This window comes from Lissotriton helveticus, chromosome 9 (genome assembly GCF_964261635.1).
Source record: "Lissotriton helveticus chromosome 9, aLisHel1.1, whole genome shotgun sequence".
Lineage (NCBI taxonomy): Eukaryota > Metazoa > Chordata > Amphibia > Caudata > Salamandridae > Lissotriton > Lissotriton helveticus.
The window spans coordinates 959,328,341-959,353,451 of NC_136070.1; the positions used below are offsets into that span (position 1 = coordinate 959,328,341).

General features: G+C 46.7%; 1 protein-coding gene across 4 annotated transcripts in view; it reads right to left on the bottom strand.

The window, feature by feature from the left end:
* The window catches only part of LOC144782087 (RNA-binding protein 6-like), a 1,028,143-nt gene that overhangs the window by 99,650 nt on the left and 903,382 nt on the right, over positions 1-25,111 (bottom strand). For all 4 annotated transcript variants that reach the window (XM_078661245.1, XM_078661243.1, XM_078661244.1 and 1 more), the window contains one exon: positions 4,743-4,925. In XM_078661245.1, coding sequence (XP_078517371.1) covers positions 4,743-4,925 — 183 coding nt within the window. The remainder of the gene's footprint in view (positions 1-4,742; positions 4,926-25,111) is intronic.

The following is a 25,111-nucleotide window of genomic DNA, read 5'->3' on the forward strand; positions in this document are numbered from 1 at the left end:
TGCTGCTGCGACAGAAGGTCCTCCCGAAGAGGCAGACGAATTGGGGGATCGACTGACATGCTGAGTAGCTCTGGATACCAATATCTTCGTGCCCAGTCCGGAGCCACAAGGATAGCCTGGGCCCGGTCGCGCCTGTTCTTCTTCAGCACTCTGGGCAGAAGTGGTATAAGCGGAAAGGCGTACAATGTACCGCAGCTCCACTTGCGACGAAAAGCGTCTCCGAGCGAGTGCCGCCTTGGAAATTCCAACGCGCAGAACTGATGACATTACGCGTTCTCTTCTGGGGCGCATATATCTAACCAAGGCTCTCCCCACTGCTGAAAGAGGCCTTGCGCCACGTCCGAGTTCAGACGCCATTCGTGATCCATCATGCACCGACGGCTGAGTTCGTCCGCCCTGGCGTTCAGAGTACCTGCCAGGTATTGAACCACCAGGGTCACGCCCTGATGTTCCAGCCACTGCCAGAGGCGCAGAGCCTCCTGGCATAGGGTCCACGACCCCACCCTGCCCTGTTTGTTGCAGTACCACATGGCAGTGGTGTTGTCCGTGAACACCTGCACTACACTCCCCCAGACAGAGGGGAGGAATGCCTTCAGTGCAAGCCGGATCGCCCGCAGCTCCAGAAGGTTGATGTGGAGCTTGGACTCCGCCGGAGACCAGAGGCTTCTGATCTCCGCCTCTCCCATGTGGCCCCCCCAGCCCTGGAGGTACGCGTCCGTCACAACAACGTGCTCCGGTTGGGGTAGGGAGAGGGATCTGCCGCTGACCCAATCGCGGTCCGTGAGCCACCACTGCAACTGTCTTGCAGTGCCGTCTGAGATCAAGACATGGTCGGGCAAGTTGGCCTGATGCTGGGCCCACTGAAACTTCAGGTCCCACTGCAGAGCCCGCATCCGCCACCAGGCGTGATGCACCAGAAGGATGCAGGAGGCCATCAGCCCCAGAAGCCGCAGCGTCAACCTGACCGAGACTCGGGATAAAGGCTGAAAGATCGGAATCAGAGCCTGAATATCCCGAACCCGCTGTTCGGGAGGATAAACCTGAAACTGCGCCGAATCTAGAACCGCTCCGATGAAGAGGAGCTTCTGAGAGGGACACAGGTGTGACTTCGGCACATTGATGGAGAACCCCAGTAGGTGCAGGAGGTTGGCCGTAGTCTGGAGGTGGCTGACGACTGTCTGGGGCGAGCCCGCCTTCAACAACCAGTCGTCGAGGTAGGGGAAGACTGAAACCCCTAACCTGCGCAGATGAGCTGCGACCACCGCCATCACTTTCGTGAACACCCGTGAGGCGCTGGTAAGGCCGAAGGGGAGCACGGTAAACTGAAAGTGCTCGTGGCCTACCGTGAACCGCAGGTAACGCCGGTGGGCCGTCAGGACGGGGATGTGAAAATAAGCATCCTGCAAGTTCAATGCTACTATCCAGTCTCTAGGGTCTAGGGCAGCTAAGACCTGAGCCAATGTCAGAATCTTGAACTTCTCCTTCCGGAGGAAGCAGTTGACATTCCGTAGGTCCAAGATTGGGCCTAGGCCCCCTTTGCCGTTCTTGGGTACCAGAAAGTAGTGGGAGTAACAACCCCACCCTACTTCTGGCCCAGGAACGCGCTCGATGGCCCCCTTGGCCAAGAGGGCCGTAACTTCCTCCTGTAGAAGCCTCAAGTGATCCCCTGACACGCGGTGGCACTTCGGTGGCATGGCTGGAGGGGACGCCTCGAAGGGGAGAGAGTAGCCCCTTCGGACGATTTGCAGCACCCACCTGTCCAAAGTGACAGTGCGCCAGTGGTGGTGGTGGTGATGGCGAACCCTGCCCCCCACTGGCGTCACATGGGCCTGAAAGCACGGACTAGGAGGGTTTTGAGGCCGATGCTGCAGGGGTAGGTGTGGACTGGCCTCGCCGTTGTCCCCGACTGCCGCCACGGCGGTTTCCACGTCCGCCACCGCGCTGGATGGTAGTCTGCGGCCCGTGGCTGGCAGAATGTGCGGGGGCGCCCCTTCCTTGGCCACGAAAGGAGCGAAAGGCAGCTGTTTGCTGGCGCGGGGCCGAGAGGCCCAAGGACTTGGCCGTAGCCCTGGAGTCCTTAAAGCGCTCAAGCGCATGGTCTGCCTTGTCGCAAAAAAGGCGACGGCCATCGAACGGCATGTCCATAAGTGTGTTTTGGACATCAGCCGAGAAGTCGGCAGATCTCAACCAGGCGTGGCGACGAATCGCCACCGTCGCGGCCATCGCTCTGCCCAGTGAGTCAGTAGTGTCCAGCCCACACCGGATGCAATAATGTGCCACATCTTGACCCTCCACAAGGGCTTGGCTGAGTTTAGCCGAGACCTCCACCGGGCTTTCTGGCAGCACGGCCGCGACCGTATCCCACAGAGAGTGGGTGTAGCGGCCCAAGAGGCATGCGGTATTGACTGACCGCAATCCTAAACTTAGGGAGGAGAATACTCTCTTTCCGTATTGCTCGTACCTCTTGGATTCCCGGTCGGGGGGAGCCGACGGGAATGCGGTCTGGGAATTAGAGGCCTGGATGACTAGGCTCTCGGGAGTGGGGTGGGTAGACAGAAAGCAAGGGTCGCCCTGAGCTGGGCGGTGGATCCTAGCCACGTTCCTATCCTCAGGCTGACCTGTGGCGGGCTTGGACCAAGTACCCAGAAGAACGTCTGATAGGGCCTCATTAAACGGCAGCAGAGGCTCGGCCGAGCTTGCCTGCGGTTTAAGGACCTCAGTGAGGAGGTTAGTCCTCACGGCCGCGACGGGGAGCTCAAGGCCCAAGGCCTTGGCCGCCCTCATCAGCACCACGCTATGGGCAGCCCCCTCCTCCGTAGCCACGCTAGGAGGAAAGATAAAACCAGTGTCGGGCCAAGTGTCCAGACCACTGGCATCCCCAAGCTCACCTGTGCAGTCCGTAGAATACTGACACTCGCGTGTCAGACCACTACCAGTCCCCCTCGTCACCCATCGCCTGGTACTCAGGCTCAAAGGATGGGGCCGGGTCATAGAAATAGAAATCTCCCATCGGCGTCGAGAGCGGCGCCGCTCCGACGCCGGACCCGAACAGAGGGCAGGACCAGGGACGGCATTGTCCTGGGACGGCGCCGGGGGCGAAACCCTCTGGCCCGGCGCCGGCGAGGTCGACTGGCAGCGACCCGGATCCGGATCCAGTGGGGCCCTGCGGCGTCGGGACCGAAGCCGCCGACAGCGCCGGGGCCGGAGCACCCGGCCCGCGTGGGGACCCAGTCAGGACCGCTTGGCCCGAAGGCGCCGCGGTACCAGACGGAGGAGCGAGCGACCTCATGGCCATGAGGAAGTCATCAATCTCCCCCGGCGTCGCGTTTTGCCCAGGGACCGGTGGGTATGGAGCAGGCCGTGACACCTGCGGCTCTAGCGGAGCCGCGTGGGCGGTGTCGCCCGAACCCCCGGCCGCATCGCGCAAGCGTCCGGGGGGGGGGGGGGGGGGGGGGGGGGAGAGTCAGAAGAGAGATGACGTCTCTTCGACTTCTTGTGCTTACCGGAGGAGCCCGAAGACGACTCCCGAAGCCATGGTGGCTCCGACCCTGCGACCGGTTCCTCGACCTTCTCGCGGACCGGGACCTCGAGCGTCGCACTGGGACGACTGCGGGAGCTGACGTCAGGGCTCGACAGTCGGAGCAGGCCTTGTCATCGTGGTCGAGGCCTAGGCAATGAAGACACCGGCGAGGGGGGTCGGTAACCGACATCAGTCGGTCGCAGTCGGCGCAGGGTTTGAACCCGGGCATCCTTACCGCCACCGTCGGAGTCTTACAGACTTCGAAACAGATCAAAAATGATCGAAAAAGTTTAGTCAAAAATAGACTACGGGTACCACTTTTTCCGGATCAGCGCTTGCTGGCGCGGAAAAAAGAACTGACGTCAGCACGCGGAGGCGGCGTCTAAGTACTCCGACGACGTCATCACGGCACCCACGACGCCGAACGCGGAGACACGGACGACGCCTACCGACGCGCATGGGTACTGCTACGCAAAAAATTTCCAGATCCAGTCAGACGCCTGGGGATATTCTAAGGTAAGGAATCTATCACTAACGTGTCTCTTTCAGATGAAATCTGCGCCTCTCCTTGTCAATTACCAGAGTCTGGATCACAGAATGAGGTGCTTAAGGGACAATATTAAAGAGTTTGTGCACACAATTATTTTTTTAAAGCAAATTACAGAAGATTCAAAGCCTCGGGTTTGAGGAACAATTCAATCATGTGAATCAATGAATGGCCCAAAGCTGCAGAACATTCTTTTGCCTTTAATACTGCTTTAAATTAAACAATGGGTGGTCCAGCTACACCCGGTTAATGATATAGCTCATTATTAGTTTATTACAATACTTTACACTATCCATATATATAAGCGCATGGAATAGAAGCAGAACATGTTATCCATTTATGTGCCGAAACGTCCACTGTACTGTCACTCTGCTATATGAATCAGAAGTATTTTATTCAAAACATGGCCTACTCAAAGCAAGCTTGACAAGGCTCTTTTCTTAGTAATCTGGTAGATTTTTTTTTAGAGGCGATATTAGACTAATTCATTTAATCTAGAATGAAGTTGGACAGAAAAACGGGTGATTCAATTAATTAATAAGCAAAATATAAGGAAAACATTCAGAGTGATGACATGGCAATAATAACGAAAACGGGATGACATGGTCACTGAACTGTGCAACATGACGTTACACTACTTTAGCAAACAAAGTAAATGTATAGACAAGAGCTTACCGCAGGAGGAGGAGGAGGAGGTGGAGGAGGAGGAGGAGGAGGAGGAGGAGGAAGAAGAGGAGGAGAAAGCGGTGCTGATGCAGGTGCAGGGGGTGGTGGGGAAGCCTCCTTCTTCTTAAACACTGGTAATAATGGTTTCTTAAATGGATCTTCAGCAGGAGGAGCCTCATCTTCAGAATCATCCTGTAATGTATGGAGTTAAAAATGCTATCATACTGAATTTTCCCAATTAGGCACGCAAAAGATATTAACCTATAAACGACCAAAACACACCAACTGAATGCATTTGATTACACTGAATAGAAGAAATTGGGTTGTTGATCGAATAGGGTGTGAGTCCTGGTCAAGCAGCAACCACAATGCTGGTCAGGGTAAGGAAGAACAAACCCCATATTAACCTGTGCGCGCTCCCTGGTAGCTTCGCACGGAGTAGTCCGGCTTAACTTTAAGGCAATGTGTAAAATGCTTGCAAACACTTCAAAAAGAGTCCATTCCAGGTTAGGAAAATACAGTTGAGTTTAATAAATAAAACAATACCAACACAACAAAAATCAAATCAGGAGAACTGGAGGTATTCAAATGTAAAGTTTTTAGAGAAAATAGCACCAAAAAGCATACAGCGGCAACTGTGGATATCTCGCCTGGGACAAAGTCACAAGTTGACCACGACTGCAGTGTATCATGCACGGCTACAGTGACCAAGTGAGGCCCAGTGAACACAGTACCTTCAATCTTGGTTTGTATTGCGTTGCATGGATCTGCATCACAGATGTGTCGTGTAGCCGAGTGATGCGTCGGTTCCGAGATGCGGCAAGGAGAGTTCCTTGTTGCATCGACGTCGAGGATCCCGCCGACAAGGACTTGCGATGCGAAGTCAGGGATGCGCCATACAGTCGGGGCCATGAGGTCGTTCCTAAGAGCAGCAATGCTGCGATGTGAAGCCCGTCGTCGAGGCTACAGTTGACAAGAGATGCAAGAGCCTGTGCAGAAGATGCATTGCGCAGCTGCGGTTCTGAAGGCGATGCAGGATGCGGCGGTGATGCAAGTCTTTGCGACGGGTCCAATCCAGGCAGCAGCGATGCGCCTGTTCTGCTTAGGTTTACGCCGTGCAGAGGAGGAGATGCACCAGTTCTGCTGGTTTCACAGACTGGCAGAGCACCTTAGGCCAACTTCCAAGGGTTCACAACTGGGGTGGCACCACTTGCCAGGGTATACTCACAGGGGTTCTGGGTTCAATAGATTCAAGTCCAGTCCTTCTCCCTCAGGCAGGAGGGCAGCAGCCAGCACTGGCAATTCCTCAGCAGCACAGCTGTCCTCCTTCCTGGCACAGTATCCACAGGTCCAGAAGTGTCTTCAAATGGTGGTGTCTAAGGTTCATCTTTTACACCCTGGCCCCCTGGTTCTGGAAGGTGGGGGAACCTTCAAAGCAGTGGCTTTGGAGTGCATGGAAGTTCTTGCCTCCCCTGGCTCCCAGCTGGCTGGAGTGACAATGCAGGGTCTATGGCCCTTTGTATGGAGACAGGACACAGACTATTCAGGTGTAAGTGGGGTTGTGCCTACCTTCGCCCTCCCATCCAGGCACACCTAATCCTCTATTATTAAATGTCTGGGAGTAACTGACCAAGTCTGTCAGTTACACGCAGTCATGTGACCTAGGCAAGACTACAGCACATAAAAGGTAAGGGCAGAAAAATGCCGACTTTCTAAAAGTGGCATTTTTATAACTGTGGTCGAAAACCCAACTTTACATCAAAATAGGACTATTCGCCACAATTCCAAAGACACCAAACATGAACTGGTTATCTCTTCCCATTTGGAAATTACACTTATGAAGTCTAACAAAGTAACTCCAACGTTATCCTAAGGGAGAAATAGGTCTTGCAGTAATGAAAAACTAATTTCAGAGTTTCTTATTACAAGGACATGTAACATTTAGAGTATATGCCCCAAACTTTTTAGAAAATGCACCCTGCCCTTTGAACAGTCCAAGGCCTTCCCTAGAGGTGATATGTATGTTTAAAAATAAAGATTTGGGCCTGGCAAAAGGTTTATTTTGGCAGGTCGAAATGGCAGATTTACTGCACATGCAGGCTCTACAATGGCCGGCCTGAGACATGTTTAAATGGCTACTTAAGAGGGCGGCAAAATCTGCACTGCTAGCCCACTAGTAGCATTTATTTTACAGACCCTTTGCACATCTAATACCACTTTTCCTAGGGACTTATAAGTAAACTAAATATGCCAATTGGAGATAAGTCTATATTAACATGTTTAGAGAAGAGAGCACATACACTTTAGCACTGGTTAGCAGTAATAAAGTGGTCTGAATCATAAGGCCAGCTAAAACTAGGTCAGAAAAAGCGGAGGAGGAAGGCAAAACGTTGTGGGGAAGACCACTCTAAGGCTGACAGGTCTAACACTGAAACTAACAGAATTACCACAGATAATGTTGAAAGGGTGGTCATATCATTCATTTTCATCTACTGCAGGGGGGTGAAAAAAACAGCTTGTGTTTCTGTTAGCATTTATGACTCTACTGCACATAACTGAAAGTAAGCAGTAATCATTTATTAATGGACACAAAACAAATCTGATCTATAATATCTACTTGAAGGTGGAGGATGTCTTGGAGGATGGACACAGGGTCTCCATCAAAATGTCCACAGTGAAATAATGAAGGACATTAGAATGGACCTATTGTCTGAGTTCAGAAGCTAAGCAGCCAAGATTGACAATGATAGTTTGGGGTGCAGGATCTGATCTATAAACTAGTGCTAAAGACCTCATGTATGGTCGTCCACCATATGGAGGTCAATGAACCACCATTCCCTGGGCCAGTAGGGAGACACCAACATGAAATAGATCCTGGAGTATGTCAGTTTTATAATGTAGACAGTATGAGACGTATTAGTGGAAATGTTTAAAGAAACTTCTCTGACTATTCAATCTAAAGGACATTCTACTTCATCGATGGTGCCTGGACATGGATTTCTGGAATTTTTCAATTCCTATGCCCATGATCAAGCCAATCAGTGGGAATCCACATTTTCAGAAAATGTCATGTAGCTGTTCATAATTAGTGTCTACTCCAGGATTTCTTGAAAAGTTCAGAAGGAATCTACTTCTGTTTGGCACATGGTAGGTGAACTGTGGTTACCTGGAGGTTCCATGCTTTGAACCACTTCAAGATCATCTGCAATTCTACAGCACGATTATGCATTCTGTGCCTCCCTTTCTATCTGACCAAGATGTTTGTCCTGAATGCTGGTAGGAAAGATTTACAACCTAGATGTACTATTCTGCGTTGCAGAAGGTTGTTATGATAGAACATCTTTTTGAGGCTACCATCCTTGTACTTGCAGATGATCCAATGGCCCTCCGCAACCAATCAAGGCTCTTTTGTTTAAATGTCCTGGAGAAAAAAAAAATGTTATTAATTTTTTCATCTGGCTTAACCTGAAGTATGATTGCATCACGACTGAGGCATGAATCAGAATGTCCTCCAACTACTGGAATATTGGCATTCTTCGCTCTGCTGAACGGTTATATGGAGGGGGAAAGCATGCAATACCGGAGAAATGCAAGAAGACATGTACTGCAATGAGGATGAGTCTTGCCATGCCATTGGATGCGCTGTCCTTTGAAGACTGTGACACATCAGGCTGACAGCAGGCAGTCTGTCCTCAAAAGGATACACTCTTGTCTTCTACTCACTACTCTAATAGATAGCAAACGGACTGACTGAGAACTGACATAAATGTGTCCAAACCTAGAGAATGGACATAGTTGTATGGAATTTCTAAAGGGATTTTGAGTCGTGGTTATCATGAGCCAGTCATCCAGGTAAGGGCAGAACAATATTTGCATATATCCTAATCATGAAAAATTTGCTGTTTACTCTCCCTTTTTAGTTTTTGAATAAGCGGACTACCACAATACGTTCATTCCAATGGCATAATAAACACACAGGGTTTCCATAAGTAAGTGCTACAAATCATTCTTTATGGCAAATTGAGCATGGACGAGCTTCTTTCCTACTATAGGGCAGCACAACCCCTTGTGGTGAAAGGTAGGTTGTACTGCGCCAAAGTAGATTCTATCTACAAGACAGAGCGACACGCCCTGAAAGAGGTCCACCATACTACGTTTTCCTCAATGGAGGTAGACCTCAAGGGGATGGACCCCTGGTGATCAAACCCCTTTTCAGTATGTACAAAGATGCACTGAAGCAAACACAGTGGCAAGGGAAATTCACCAGAGAAACCCCACTTTCTGTTGTCATCCTTTTGGTGACTGACCTAAAAGATTTTGACTAGCAATAATACCTTTATGAGCTGTGATCACAAAATACACTGTAATCATTTACAGATCTTCAAGAGGAATATGGGCTCTGGAAGTTTCAATTCTGTAAATATTTGCAATTGTGACATATGATATCTCTCTACATTTCCCAAATAGATCCACTACTGGACGTTAGTCCCCCTGAAGCTTAACTCACCATGGAGGAGGGAAAGATGATTTCCAAGATACATAGATCGTTAACAAACCCTATACGTTTTGTCGCCTCAGGGAAGCATGGGGGGGGAGATATCTGGGCCCTTTGGAAGATACATAGTGGTGGGAGGTACTCATGCCACCAGCGAAAATGCAATTGCAGCTAAATTTAGACTGACACATTTTAAATATCCACAGCCAAGATTATTACACCAGGGTGAAGTTATGGTGTGAACACATGGATTCTTCAACTGTCTCTCACCAGTGTCAAACTGAACATGGGACCCATTTCATACAGCCTGGAGTTGTAGCGCACTGAGGTTTCTGGGGGTCGATTGAACATACTTCACTAGAGTACTGAACAGAGACATCTCTCGTACACTGCAAACAGTGCTGTTGAACATCCTGATCTGACTACAAACTAAAATATATTCTAAGACTCGGACCTATCTTTGCATAGAGAGACATCGCTCAAACATGGAGGACGTAAGATCCCCCTAGCGCTGCCAAATAGGAAAATGGATTAGATGAATTCAGATTATTTGAAATACCTTTACAGGATGCAAAAGCGTGCCATTAGAAACACCGGAAGTGATTGGGGGCTTGGCCTTTTAGACTAAACAACTCAATGTTCAACATTGCAGGTCACTGAAATTGGTTAATTATGTTATACCTTAATGCATCATTTTAGAAATATTCCCCTGAAATTTAATGACGTACATTATTTTATTGTGTCTATTTAAAAAGGTCAATAAAAAGAACAATATAAAAAAGTGGCTCTTCTGAAGGACAATATTTATTATATATGTCATTTATAAATGTTTTGCACACGGGTGTGACTATTAAGTGCTTGTGGCTATCAACGAAGATGCCATGAAGAGATTGAACGCTTCTCAATATCAAGGAATGACTCCTACCCTATCTGGAAGAAGGCGCTGCATAACACTCACTGAACTGAAGGATAAACACCTCTTTATATTTAGTTATTTTATTCGTCAAGTGGATATGAAGGAAAAAAGAAATATGATAGCAACTCCTGGAATTTAGAGAGAGTTCCCTTTTTTCCAATCTATATTCCACCAGGACAGAACCCTTTGCGCTGTGAATTAAAATGTTTTGCTCTATATAGGCCTACCATGCCTGGGAGGATAACTGCTCCTTCTTCTTCTATCATCGTAGAGATAGGTGTAAAAAGAAGAAAAAAAGTTCGGTTTAATTGACACTAATAATTTTCAACAGTAACGTGACCGTTCTTCTCTGTAACATCACTTGACAGTGTGCTTTCATGAATGGTTGCACTCACTCAGAAAATGGACAACATGTAAATGATCATATGGTAAGAAATGTTTTAGTTCAAAATAGTTAATGGGATAGTAGGGCCCAAGAAAAACAGACCTGAGAGGTTAGGAGTAACAGACCGCTGATTGCAATTTATAGGTATGGATTGCAAAAAGGGAGGCATACCAGGCAACTTGTTCTTCATTTCTGCTGGATGAAACAAAATGATATAAAGGCACTGAATGTAACCTTTGGAGCTTTCAGTTCCAACTCTTAAAGAGATAGGAAAATAATTTTCAAAAATTAAAATCTCTTGCCAGTGTCAGACACAATCGCTATTTGCATATTGGGTATCTAACCACACGAGTAGCAATGTACTTTTGAGACATGCCATGGGAAAGGGTGTAGACTTTTTCTGTGCCTCAAGTTCTTAACAAATTATGGTAGCACATGCCCTTATAGTACTGGAGTCTATTCTGAAACTTATATACCGAGTTTAAATGTTTGTGCTTTTGATCCATTAAACAGCACCAACATTTCCAAACCAAGATTATAATCTCAAATGAGAAGTAGCCACTGATTTTATATAATGAGCCATTGCATCCTGGCTGGTACCATACATGGCCGCACCTCAGCCTTTGGAGTGATTATATGGACTTGAGCTCCATGCCCCTTCTACTGAATCTATGCATCGTCATAGATGATCTTCATGCCACTATAGGCGTCACTTAATAATGAAGTGGCATTCAGCCTCAGAACAAGGCTTTACCCAGAGCATGGGTGAATGTAAATTTATTGCAGCCTACCATTAGGGAACTCTGACAACTAAATCATTGGAGACTTCTCGATCTGGACTTTGAGGGATTCTTTGGTACCGGCTTCAGGGGGCTTTCAAAGCCAGTTTAGGTGTCAACTTCGGCTCCAAAGTGGGCTGCTGTTTTCTCAAAACCGACTTGGAGTTGGATTGAGCTGAGGCTCAGTGCCTTTGCCAAGAGGCTTCTCTGGAGATATAAGCCTTTTCCCATTTTAACCAAGCTAAGAACTGCATGTTGGTGCCTTGTCTAGCCCAGCCTCTGGACTTGATGCCCATGCCCCTTGGAAGTGGTTCTCTTCTTCTTGGTGAAAGGGTTTTAGCGATCAAATCCCAGAGGGGTGTTGGTTGAGGAATTTGGGCTCTGGGTGTGGTCTTTGTCCTTGGCCCTTGCTTTTGCTCCCCTTAGACATCAGAGTCTGCAAATGACGAAGCATCCAGTCTTTGTTGGGCAGGCAAAATGCTTGACAACCCCTTACCTTTTTCGAAGGTGCCCTTGAGATCTTTGGGACCAAAGATGCCGGGCACATCAGGGGCATCACGGCACTGCATCCTATAGTATGCCATGATGATTTTCTTTTTCTTGAAGGCTTTGATCCCCCACAATGTGCTTTCTCATGCTCTTGAGGGTGGCAGAGGTTGGACACTCTATGGTGCTCCATAAACAGGAACTTGGTGTTACATCTTGGGGTAAAACTGTACTGGTGTATTACTCCATATCACTTATCCGACAGGGTCATTCTCATATGACTACAGTCTAACAGATGAAAAACAAAGTAGTTACTTACTAGTAGGAGTAGGTTTGCAGCTTGAAGAAGTTACTGGATTACCATGCCGTGCATTAGTCTGCCAGAGGTCCAGAATCTTCTTGTTATTCACTGTTTTCTCTCTTTTGTGCTTATAGTTGTCATCTGTAGCCATTTGGTGCTATGTTTGTCCTCTTACGATGTCAGATGTTCATTCCGGAGGCTTCTGTGTGTGGTCTCCATCTTCAGATTCTTTTTTCCATGGCAATTCTTCTTGTCCTTCTTGACTTCCTTTCTGTTTGTTAGGCTTTTTTTTGGTATAGAGCGTATCTTCCTCTCTTTGTCTTACCTCATTTCGTGAGGAGGTTGAGCGTTGCATGTGGATCCAGAAAATTCTTCTAGCTGCAATACCACTCCCACTGGTAAGTGACAATTTTGTTTTGCAGCATGAATCTTGGGGCAGTGTTACAATGAGGTGGAGCTTGCGAACAGATGTTTCCATACTCACTGTTCAGCTTGTGCCTCTGTTTATTCGGATGTCCACGCAATAGTGTCTTGTGAAGGTTTGGACTGATGACCATGTGGCTGTCATACAGATGTCGCTTATGGGCACGTTTGCTAGGAAGACCATGTTGGCTCCTTTCTTTCTTGTGGAATGCGCTTTGGGTCTTGTCTCCAAGCGTGCACCTGACCTATGGTTGAACAATTGGAGCGTTTGTACTATCCACCTTGCAATGGTACCTTTTGTTACTAGTGAGCCTTTGAGTTTGCAAATGATACGAAAAGCAGTTTCCCTTTCTGACCTCCTTTGTCCTTTCTAGGTAATACATCACAGACTTGCACATATCCAGCGTGTGCAGTTCTCTCGTTGTGGTTTTAGGTATTGTAAGAAGCCCTGCCACTGTATTGCTTGTGATTTGATCTTTGGGAGGAAGCGTGGGTTAGTCTTCATGGTTACTCTGTCCTTGTTTTATATGCAGGTAGGGTTCTTCGTTGGTCAGTGCTTGCAGTTCGCTTACCCTGTGCAGGGATGTGATTAGGAAGGTAGTTTTCTAGGTTAGGAAGTGGGGTAGCATCAGATTGAGGTTCCTCATTCGTGCTGGAGCGAATCTGAATGGAGCTATTTTTCTTTTTACTCCTTCTAGGAACCTTTCGATAACCACTGAAGTGAAGAAACGTCTACTAATGTGGCCTTGTGTGCAGGTTACTATTGCCGCCAAGTGTACCTTTAATGAGGCATACGTCAGGCTGCTGTCTAGAAGATAGGTCAGGCATCTGACCACCGCTGTCTCTTCAGTTTTACTGAGGAACAGCCCTTGTCTCTACACCACAGGATATACTTTTTCCATATAGCATTTCCTTATACTGGGCCTTCTGGCTTACTTCAGAACGTCTATGGCTCATTTTGGAAGGTTCAAGTGTCTCAACCCTATATCCTCAGGAGCCAGGCCGCTAGACTCAGGCCACTTACTTCTGGGTGATGGACTGTGCCTCCCTGCATGAAAGAGAAGGTTGTGCTTTTTTTGTCGTCTTATTACCCTTTCCTGTGCCATTCCCACCAGTTCCAAGAACTTGTCCTGCCCACCATATAGCGATTAGGATCAGTGTAATCTGAGGCTGTTTGCACTTGTTTACATTAAAGGTATGAGGGGAATTGATAGGAAAGCATAAATAAATTTCCCTGACCAGTCCATCAAGAGGGCATTCTGCTGGGAGTGGTGGTGTGAGTGCCTGGTTGTGAATTCTTGGCATTTGCAATTTCTGGAGTTGCAAATAGATGGATATCTGGGGTGCCCCACTGCCAGAAGGCCTCTTGGAGCCTTAGCTTGCTTAGTTTCCATTTGGGTGATATGGATAATTGTCCGTTCTCTACGCCTCGTAGGTGTATTGTAATCAAGGTTATTCCTCTCTGAATGGCCCTTCTTCAGATCTCCTTGGCTAGCTTTGACAGCACATCCAACCGCGTGTCCCTCCTTGCTTGTTCAGATAGAACATTACGGTTTGGTTTTCTGTCTGGATTTTTACTTTTTTCCCCTTCATCTGTATCTGAAGCATTCGGGCCAGAAAGGCTGTCTTTGGTTCCAGGACACTGATGTTTTGGATCGCTTCTACCGCTCCTCATATCCCTCTATTTCTTAGCCCTCCCCACAGTTCTCACTGTTAAAGACTGACACTTGTGGTATAGGCGAGCCCGGTCTGTGATTGCCTAAATCCTTTTGAGGCTGGGGAATGCTCTTGCCACCGCAATTTTCATTCTTGCTCCCATGAAAGTCTTTCTCTCTCCAGTTTCATTGAAGACTTTTTTGGGTTGATCGTGAATCCTAGTCCATGAAGTGTGTCCATGACTGACCTGGTACCTTTTTCGTACAGTAAGAACTTACTTTGACCAGCCAGTCATCTAGGTACGGGAAGACATGTATTCCCTTCTGCCTTCAGTCGGTGACTATGGTGGCTAGGCATTTTGTGAATACCCTGTGCGTTGATTTGTTCCCAAAAGAGAGCGTCCTGAAAGAGCTGTCTAGCTCCAAACAGGCTCTCCCCTGAAAAGAAGGTGTGTTTATGATGTTCGCCTGAATTACATTTAAAAAACCAAACACCCGTAGCCAGGCGTGTCTCCTCATGGATGTAACAGGTGCCTAACTGGCTGTGTCTGCTGTACTTAATGCCGATTTTGACCATGTGTTGGTATTGTTCTGGGATTTGTTTTAAGAGCTCGCCAACCTCTTCCCAGTGGTTGCGAACATAGCAGTTGAGGATGTGCGTTTTGATTTGCAAACCACCATTGAGTCGCAGTACCCCTCTCTAAATTTCAGCCTATCATTTCCGCTCTCTTGGTTTCCGTCTCTGGCAGGGATCTAGGGGATGTTGGGACATTTGCTCTAATCTTTGCAGTTGCCACAATAATGGAATTCGTCACTGCATTCACTTTTATGTAAACAGGTTCCTTGGAGGGATGTTTATGGTTTTTCTCCAATCTTGGTGTTACGGTCTTGCATGATGCTGGCTCTCTGAAAGTTTTAATTCCTTGATCCAAAATGCTTGCCAGCACAGGGAGGTACAGATTTTTGCTCTGGGATGATAGCAAATTCTCTAAGAGGAAACAGGCCTCTGTACTCTCCTCTTCTAGCTATACCCAGTACTTATCTGCTGCTCTCTTCACCACTGCATTATACTTTGTCTGGTGTCGATAGCTTTGAGGGGTATGTGTCAACTGCTTCCTCAGACTAGTTAGGTTCGAGTTCCTGCCACCGTGCTCTTCCTCCTCCCTGCTTTTCTACCCAGCAGGTTTAGAGGGAATTTCATATTATTTCATAGAAAACTTTCTTTTTCTGCAAACAACTTTCTTTTTCTGCAGGATTGCCATCTTTTCGGCTTTATTTCTTCGATCTCTTGATTTAAATGGCCCATTCTTCGATATCAAGAGATTTTGATGCCCATTTCTTCAGGTCTGGCGCTTCCACCACGTCCTCCCCTGATGCCCTCCTTCTCTTGATCGCCTTCCAACGTCAAAATATTTCTCCGAGGGGTGCCCTTCATGGGTGACTCTCTTTTGGGACCTGTGTTTTTTTTAGACTTTGACTTCTCTTCGTTTGCCGAGTACTTCGTCGCCAACGGAGTCTTGTGACACTTTCAAGCCTTAAGTGTATGGCTCTGCTCCATGATGTTTTTCCAATGTTATCTGGTGTTATTGAGGTTTAGCATACTTGGGTTTCTTTGTCGGCTGTTTCGCTTTGGGTTTGCCAACCTCTTCCACCTCGGCATCGGAGCCTTCTGCTTGAGCCAATTCTGTCCCCACGATGTTGTACTCCTCTTTGCTCGATATGCTGAGTCCCTTCAGCATGCACTCCCTTTTCTCTGTCTTTGCATGTTTTTTCACTGGTATCACCTCTGTCTCTTCAGTGCTGTCAAGGTTTTCGGTCTTAACTTGGCGCATGCTTCACAGCTCTTCGTCTTGTGGTCCCCTGGCAGGTAGAGGTTACAGACCTCGTGGTTGTCCTTCTGGGCAAACTTTTGGTGGCACTCAAGGCAGAATGTAAAGGGAATATTTTAATATTCCCCTTGTCGTTCACTTTCCCCTTCAGTGCGTTCTCTGACCGCAGGGTCAAAGAATTGCGCGGTCTGATCCCTTCTCAGGTGATCATCGGTGGTTTACAATTATTCACCTTTTGCTCTTTGTTTTCCTCTCATTCCACAACGATCTGCCGCATTCCTGGGGCAAATCTTTTGGCATGTATAGAACTTCGGGTGTTGCTTTCAGACCCAACAGCGGGAAAAAGGAACCAGAAGATGGCAACCATGCACAGAGGCCTGCAGGGAGCAAGTCTGACATCACAGAAGGGTGAACATAGCACCAAATGGCAAAAGACGATGGCCAAAATAAAAAAAGGATAAGAGCTACTTACCATTGGTAATGCCTTTTCTGGTAGAGACTATCAGCAGATTCCTTACCTTAGAATTATCCCCAAGCATCAGACTGGATCCAGAAATGTTTCTTGAACAGTACTCCTACGTGCCGGTAGGTGGCATTGTTCGGCTCCACCTTTCATCAGCAGCATCAAAAAGAACGTGCGCAGTGCATATAAAGGCGCAACCCCACTGCACTGACCTCATTTACTTTTCACGACTTTCCATGCTAGAAGCACAGAGCCACAAAATACACTGACCACTGGAGTGAAAAACTAGGGCCCTGAAAGGGGAAAGCCCTGTACTTAGAAATGCATTCCCAGAGCGGGAAGGATGGGTGAGTTGGTAAGAAATCTACAGCTAGATAGCTTCTATCAGATAAGGCGTTTACTGAAAAGTAAGTAACTTGTTCCTCTGATAGAGACTTCTAGCAGCACCTAAACTGGACAATGGACCAACATGCCTGCGGTAGGCACCAACCTCAGAAAATATACCAATATTTTATAAGAAACAGAGTAATTCTGTGTGCAAACTTCAACAGTGCCCTCTGTCCTAAGGCACCACCCTTTCCCTCAGGGTCAATCGTATATATAAGCTATATTAAAGTTGCATCACTTTCCAATGATATACAATCACATCAATTTATATCCAGTCCGTTTTGAATTGGTGACTAAAGTTCCTTCTTTATTGCTTTTTTTTCCTTTGTAAATGAACCAAGCCAACGCGTTTCGTTCTGCGAACAGAACTTCTTCACGGCTGTAAGTTAAAACACATATAAAATACTACATGTAAAAACAATGATAAACACAGACATTATATACCACATTTGACATGACACATGTAACACAATTAGGTACATAGATAACAGCGCATGTTCTATGTTTAATACAACCTCATGAATCATTGGGTATTCCTTAGGATTAAACATAAAATTACCCTATATATGACCATACATCAGATATACCGATAAATGATGACAAAAAATGAGGGTTTATACAATAACATCAGAAAGAGCAGTAACAACAATAGCAATGATTGAGTGAGGAAGTAAATTATATGTCGGGTATATCCAAAAAGTGTCTAATTCCCCAAAAAGCACTAGAGCATACCTATGTCTATAGGGACATAGGTATGCTCTAGTGCTTTTTTTGGAATTAGACCATATTAAGAACTATTTTCTGGTGCCCAGTTATCGGCAAAGGAACTTAGCCACTTTTTGGATATACCGGACATATAATTTGCTTCCTCACTCAATCATTGCTGTTGTTATTTTTGCTCTTTCTGATGTTATTGTATAAACCCTTGTTTTTTGTCATCATTTGTCGGTATATCTGATGTATGGTCATATATAGGGTAATTTTATGTTTAGTCCTAAGAAATACCCAATGATTTATGAGTTTGTATTAAACATAAAACATGTGCTGTTATCTATGTACCTTATATGTGTTTCATGTGTCATGTCAAATGTGGTATATAATGTCTGTGTTTATCATTGTTTTTACATGTAGTTTTTTTATATGTGTTTTAACTTACAGCCCTGAAGAAGTTCTGTTCGCAGAACGAAACGCCTTGGCTGTGGCCATTTAAAAATGGAAAAAAAAGCAATAAAGAAGGAATTTCAATCATCTTTTCAAAACGGACTGGATATAAATTGATGTGATTGTATATAATTGGAAAGTGGTGCAACTTTAATATAGCTTATATAGACTTCTAGCAGCAGATTCTTTACCTTAGAATTGATACCCAAGCAATACCTCCTCGGAGGTGGGTCTGCAGACCAATTTCATACGAGGAAGTCCAGCAGGACCGAACAGGCAAAATAGCCATCCCTATGGACCTGGCTGTCCAGGCAAAAGTGCTTGGAAACATGTGCAGGGAAGCCCAAGTTGACGCCTGATAGATGTCCAGGACTGGAACTCCGTGTGCTAACACAGTGATTGCATCTTTAGCTCTAGGAGAATGAGCATGCAAACCCTCAGGTGGTTGCTTCTTAGCCAATGCGTAGCAGACTTTAATACAGAGCACTGCCCATTGTGAGATGGTCCTCTTCTGTACAGCCTGTCCTTCCTTCGTTCTGAAATACCCCAAGAAGAGTTGGTCATCCACCCGGAATTCTTGTGTGAAATCAAGGTAGAACGACAACACTCAATTTTCAATATTTCAATGTAAACTTTATTCGGTTTTTTTCCACCCCATCAAAGTATAAAAAATCCATCATTTGAGCAATCTTATTAGAAATGTACAGAAGAAAATAGAATCCACGTAAATAACATCATAAATATATATAAAATAGAAAGCTAAAAATAAAAAAAAATAAAAAAAAATTCAGTTAAAACATTCACATCATATAAAGATTAAAAATACGATCTAAAGTACAAGGCACACTACACCATTTGTCCTAGAGATAATCTTACTTCAGTGTCCTGTAGTTCCATAATCATGATAACAAATGTGTTAATGCATCAGGCACATGACCTAGATGGCCTGGGTTACAAATTTCTGGTACCTAATCCAGAAGTAAAGTAAAAATTGGCCTACTGCAAAAACTATTGGATCAGACATTTAGCTCTTCAGAATTCTGTAAGCACCCAGATAGTGTATGATTCCTACATTTAAACAGATTAGTTGTATCCACCTCCTACGAATCAGATGGTATTTAAAGCAGAAAACTAAATCTGTTCCTCCGATTCTAGTACTAGACTGCATGCAAGGCATATTTCTAATGTTAGATCAACAACCTGGTTGTTAAGAATCTTTAGAAATAAGCTACCCAGTCAAAACCTAAGAAAACAAGTTACTTACCTGTAACTTTGGTTCCCCAGTATAGGTAAGTTTCATAGATTCCCATGCTTGTATCATTACCCGTCGTCGGAACGGGAGTCTCGGTAACAAAATAACATAGCAGTAGGTACAAAAGAGAAAGAAAAAAGCCTAGGCCTCATTCCCTTTTGTAGCATATCAACCTCTTTTTGCAAAAGAGACCAAAACTAAGCAACAGCCAAAAAGAACAGCCTCACCCCATAGAACCCTTCTGAGAGCCTCAGATTTTCGTAGCCATTGTGTAACAGTAACCATATCTGCTGAAGGCTGAGCTTTCCCAGGGGAGGAGGGTGGGCACATGGGAATCTATTTGAGTTACCAATACTGGGGAACCAAAGTTACAGATAAGTAACTGGTTTTCTTGCCCCAGTATTGGAACTTTCACAGATTCGCATAACTTGTATAAGAGTAGCCAGCACTAAGCAATAAAGCACATTTTGTTACTTAAATATTGAAATACCTCAGTATCCATACTTTCATGAGAAATAAATAAATAAATATATATTGAAACAGTAATCAGTGTTATCATTAGATACAAAATGTGCAATCATAGGAAGGAGGGATAGTAGGGAAAGCTCACGCTCAATGGAAGAGGTTCCTCATGACTGCCTGGCCCACAGCTGTGTCCTCCTGTGCCAAGGATTCCAGGCAGTAATGCTTCGTGAAGGTGTGCGTGCTGCTCCAAGTCGCAGCTCTGCAAATGTCTTTGATTTGCACTCCCGCAAAGAGAGCCGTAGAGGAAGCCAGGGATCTTGTGGAGTGTGCTCTAACTCTGCCTTCTAGAGTTTGCCCGCTGCAGAGTGACAGTACAGAATGGCACTGGAGATCCATCTAGCAAAACCCTGCTTTGACAGGGGAAGGCCCTTGCGAGAGCACTAAATGCGATGAATAATTGAGAAGATTTACGAAATCCCTTGGTGCGATCTAGATAAAATTTCAAGCACCGCTGTATATCCAGTGAATGTAGTGACCTTTCCGCTGGCGTGGAAGGATGAGGAAAGAAAAACTTGAGAATCACTGGTTCATTGAGATGAAAGTCTGAAGGTACTTTTGGTATGAGCCTCGGATTAGTCCTTAGAATCACAGGATTTCTTTTGAACTGGAGAAAAGGTTCCTGTATTGTGAGAGCCTGCAATTCCCCAATGCGTCTTGCCGATGTGAGAACAAGAAGTGCCAGTTTACACGAAAGAAATTTCATGTCTGCCCGATGAATCGGTTCAAAGGGATTCTTCATCAGCTGGGTGAGAACCAAATTCAAATGCCATGTGGGAGGCGGAGGCTAAACAGACCCTTGAGAAACTGCTTGACAATTCTGGATGACCAGAGAGAAGGTCCAGATGCAGTGCGCCTGAGCGAGAAATTGCTGCCAAGTGAACTTTTATGGATGAATGAGCCAATCCTGCCTTAGCCAAGGACAGGAGATAAGGAAGAACCTGATGAGGCTGAGAAGAGAAAGGGTCAACACTCTTCTTCTGGCACCAGACGCAAAATCTTTTCCATTTAAAACAGTAAGTCTTGTTAGTGGAAGGGGCTCTAGCTTGAGACAGAACCTCTCATCTCATCCGAGAGGTGAAGGTTTATAAACTCTTGCTGCTCAGGATACATGCCGTCAGGTTTAAGGAACAAGGATCCGGATGCCAAATCTGACCATGGGACATCGTGAGAAGATCCGGAATCACCCACAAAGGAAGTGGAGGAGCCAGATAAAGGAGGTGCAGCCCTGTGAACCAGAACTGCCTTGGCCAAGCAGGAGCTATTAGGATCATCTTGCACGGTTCCGCCTTGATCTTTTTGAGTAGCCTTGGAATCACCGGAATGGGGGGAAAGGCGTACACAAATGCTCTTGACCAAGCTATCGAAAGTGCATTCCCCAGTGACCCTCGATGGTGTAACCTGCTTGCGTAAAACTGGCATTTTCTGTTGGTCGGGGTGGCAAAGAGATCTATTGAGGGTTTGCCCCACCGATGAAAAATCTCCTCCAAGATCGTCTGGTTCAGTTCCCATTCGTGGCTGACTGACGACAGCCTGCTGAGTCTGTCCGCCTTTTCGTTTAGCACTCCTGGTAGATGTTCAGCTTGTAGCGATATTCCGTGTAGGATCGCCCACTCCCACATTTTTTGGGCTTCTTGAGATAACGGAAGAGATCTGGTACCCCCATCCTTGTTTATGTACTGCATGGCCGTGGTGTTGTCCGTGCAGACGAGAACCGCCGACCCTTGCAATCGTGGAAGAAACGCCTGCAGCGCCAGCCGGATTGCTCTGAGCGCCAGGAGGTTGATGTGAAAATGACGGTGCTGGGGCAACTAATGCCCGCTGACATGAAGATCCTGAAGCACGCACCCCTGCCCTCCAGCGAGGGATCTGTCGTTACCACTTGAGGAGCTGGATTGCTTACGAATGATAGACCTTGGGATAGGTTTTCTTTCTTCATCCACCACAAGGCCGCCCTTCTCATTGCCGCAGTAATCACCACTTTGTCATCGAATGAGCCGTGAACTTGTCACCATTGCCTGTCTAGCTGTTCCTGAAGAGATCACATCCGCAATCTGCAGTGGGGTATCAGAGGAATGCATGAAGAAATTACTCCTAGAAGGGATTTGTAACGGTGTACTGAAAGACACTTTCTTTTTCTCAACAAATGCGCCATGGATTTCAGTTTTTCCTGCCTTTCGAGGGATGGAAAGGCCTTGCCGAGAGTCATGTCCACGATAGCTCCCAGGAAACGTGCTGTCCTGGAAGGGAGGAGAGACGACATCTCGCTGTTGAGAGTGAGACCAAGGTTCCTGAATAGGTTCATACATGCCTTGACTGTTTCCTCCGCAGCCCCCCTGCACGGGGCCTTCAGCAGTCGTCCAGGTATGGGAAGACCTGAAAATACTGTTTTCTTAGGAACGCTGCCACCGGTGCCAGCACCTTGGTAAAGATCCTCGGGCAGAGCGAAGCCCTAAGGGTAAAACCCTGAATTGGAAGTGGCTCTTGGCTACTGTGAATCGAAGAAACCTCCTGTGAGCTGGGTATGTTAAAATACGCATCTTCGAGATCGAGAGTGGCCTTGAAATCTCCTGGATTGAGGAGATGAAAGATATCCTGGAGCGAAACCATCCGAAAGGATTGAGAAATAAGATAGGTGTTTAGCTCCCTGAGATCTAAAATGGGACGCCACTTCTTTACCAGGAAGAACCTGGAATGGAATCCTTCCCCTCTTTGAGATAAGGGAACCAGCTCCACAGCTCCCTTGAGGAGCATCTGATAAACTTCGAGCTGCAAGAGACACAGATGTTTCAAAGGAATGGCAGCAGGGGGCTTTGAAGCTGGTATTTGAGTAAACGCCAATGTATGGCCCTCTTGAATGATGTTGAGCACCCAACGGTCTGATGTTATCCGTTTCCAGTTGTGGAGGTATTGAGACACCCTGCCTCCCACAGATGTTGTTGGGGAGGTGGGTACAGCAGTCCGAGCCAGAACGCCGCTATTGCCTCTTGGAAGTATCACGTCCCTGGCGATTCTGCTTCCCTCTAGCATTGGACCTTGAGAAAGACGAGGTTTGGACTTGTTTCTGCTGGTAAGGTTGTCGATACGATTGAGACGTTGATCCATAAGAAGAGTACCGTTGTTGTTGGTACGAAGCTCTGTATGAAGTAATACTCATTTCTCTGGCTCCCCTGAAAAGAGCCTTCCGATACTGAAGAGTACCGAGAGACCTAGCCGTCTCCGTATCCTTTTTTATCTCTTGGAAGGCATCATCGATGTGCTTGCCGAACAATGCCTCACCATCATAAGGGAGGTCCAAGATCTTGTTTTGGACCTCCGGCCTGAACCATGTGAGCCATCCTTGGCGACGAAGAACCGCTGGGCCAGCCAGGGAACGGAAAGCCGTAGTGGCAATATCCATGGCACAGTCTATCACCTCTGCCGATGTCGCTTCCCCTTCCTGCAGTATCTTCTTGGCCTCCCCCTTGGACTCCTGGGAAAGTTGGTCCAAATATGGCGATAGATCACACCATAATTAGCGATCATACCTGCCAAGGATCGCCAATGCATTTGCCGCTCGCACCAGAAGACTTGCCATAGAGGAGAATCTCTTCCCCGCATTATCAAGGCGCCTGCCCTCTTTCTCAGGAGGGGTTGTCAGGAGTGCCGAAGGATTACGAGACTTCCTCTGTGCTGCTTGCGATATTACAGAGTCCGGTTTCGGCTGCCCAGGTAAAGACGCCGGACAATCCTCAGGAGCCTTGTACTTCTTTTCCAGGCGTGGCAAAACTGGAATTACCGTAGCTGGGTTTTTCATTGCCTTTAGACCCTCCTCCCAGACATGGCTAACAATGGGTATTGACCGGGTCACCTTCCTATAGGGTTCCTTGAAATCATAGAGGAAGCACTCTATTTGTACGGAAGGCAAAGGTAGTTTGAACCTACTAGATGCTCTCTCCATCAGCTTGTGAAAACCCCCAATATCCACCGGGGGAGAGTCCACTGGGTCCGGACTAGGAGACGCTAGGTCCGGGATCACGTAATCATCCCATTCCAAACTTGGTTAGGCCTGTTATCTTCATCCTGATCCCCATCCGAGGAATCATCATGAACGTCCTGGATCACTGGAGGTATACTTGGAACAGGTGTCTGTGGCTGAGAAAACACCTGAGATGGCATTTCCGGAGAAACCACTATTGAAGCCGTGGGAACAGGTATAGCCTGTACTGCCGGGACAGAGGGAACAGGAGGCGGAGCCTGAGTAAACCTGGCCCTATAATCCTGTAACATGCCATGGAGATCTGCCAAGAGGGAAGAAAGAACTGACACCATCTCCTGGCTTGCGCTCTCTTGACGTCGATAAGACTGCTGGTAAGAGCATTCATGAAGATACTCGCCCTCAGAATCAGTCTCTTGGCACTTCACCAACAACTGAGAAGGACTATGTGCATAGCCATACTCATCAGAATCCTCTTCTTCCTCAAGTAACAGTGCGGGAGGCAAGGGGGTAACCCTACTTGGAGATGTGATGCTGGCAATATTTAGAAACTCAGGACAACCAACCTCCTTTAGCCCATGCTCTCTGAATTCCCAGGTAAGGGGATAATGTTGAGGAAAACCCTAAGAAAATATCTGGAGGCCGCTAGATGGTACACACAGGCTTTCATCTGCACCAATGGAGAGGCATGGACAAAGCAGGCATACCCTTGCACCAAGCAGTTACTCTTCCCTGGGCCTTGTTGAAGCTGATACATATTCCCATTATGCTCCACTGGTTACTAATCCAAGAAATATGCTGCTTGCTGCCTCAGTGGGAGTTGCTGGTGCCCCATGGCCTGTTGGCATACAGTTAAGAAGTGAGACTAGAGGGTCTCTAGAATCATCCCTTGTCGGGCACACATTTAGTTGTCTTCCTTTTGCAAAGACTTCCACTCCGTTATTTGGTTTGTTAGTATGTTTTTTATTTCATTAACACTTTTACTCGTGGATTGCGAGCATACTTAGTTATCCTTTTACATTTTTCAAACATTGTTATCTTTCAGGCAATGTCCTTATAATTTTTCCAATGCATTTCGGGCATTTAGGTCATGCCCTTCATCAGGGAATCGACACTTGTTCAGTGTAGTTGCTACAATCTGGAAAGAAGGTTTAGACATGCTCAAGTCCGTTACTTGTCTTCGGTAGCGCGTCGCTACCGAAGACAAGTAACGGACTTGAGCACGTCTAAACCTTCTTTCCAGATTGTAGCAACTACACTGAACAAGTGTCGATTCCCTGATGAAGGGCATGACCTAAATGCCCGAAATGCATTGGGAAAATTATAAGGACATTGCCTGAAAGATAAC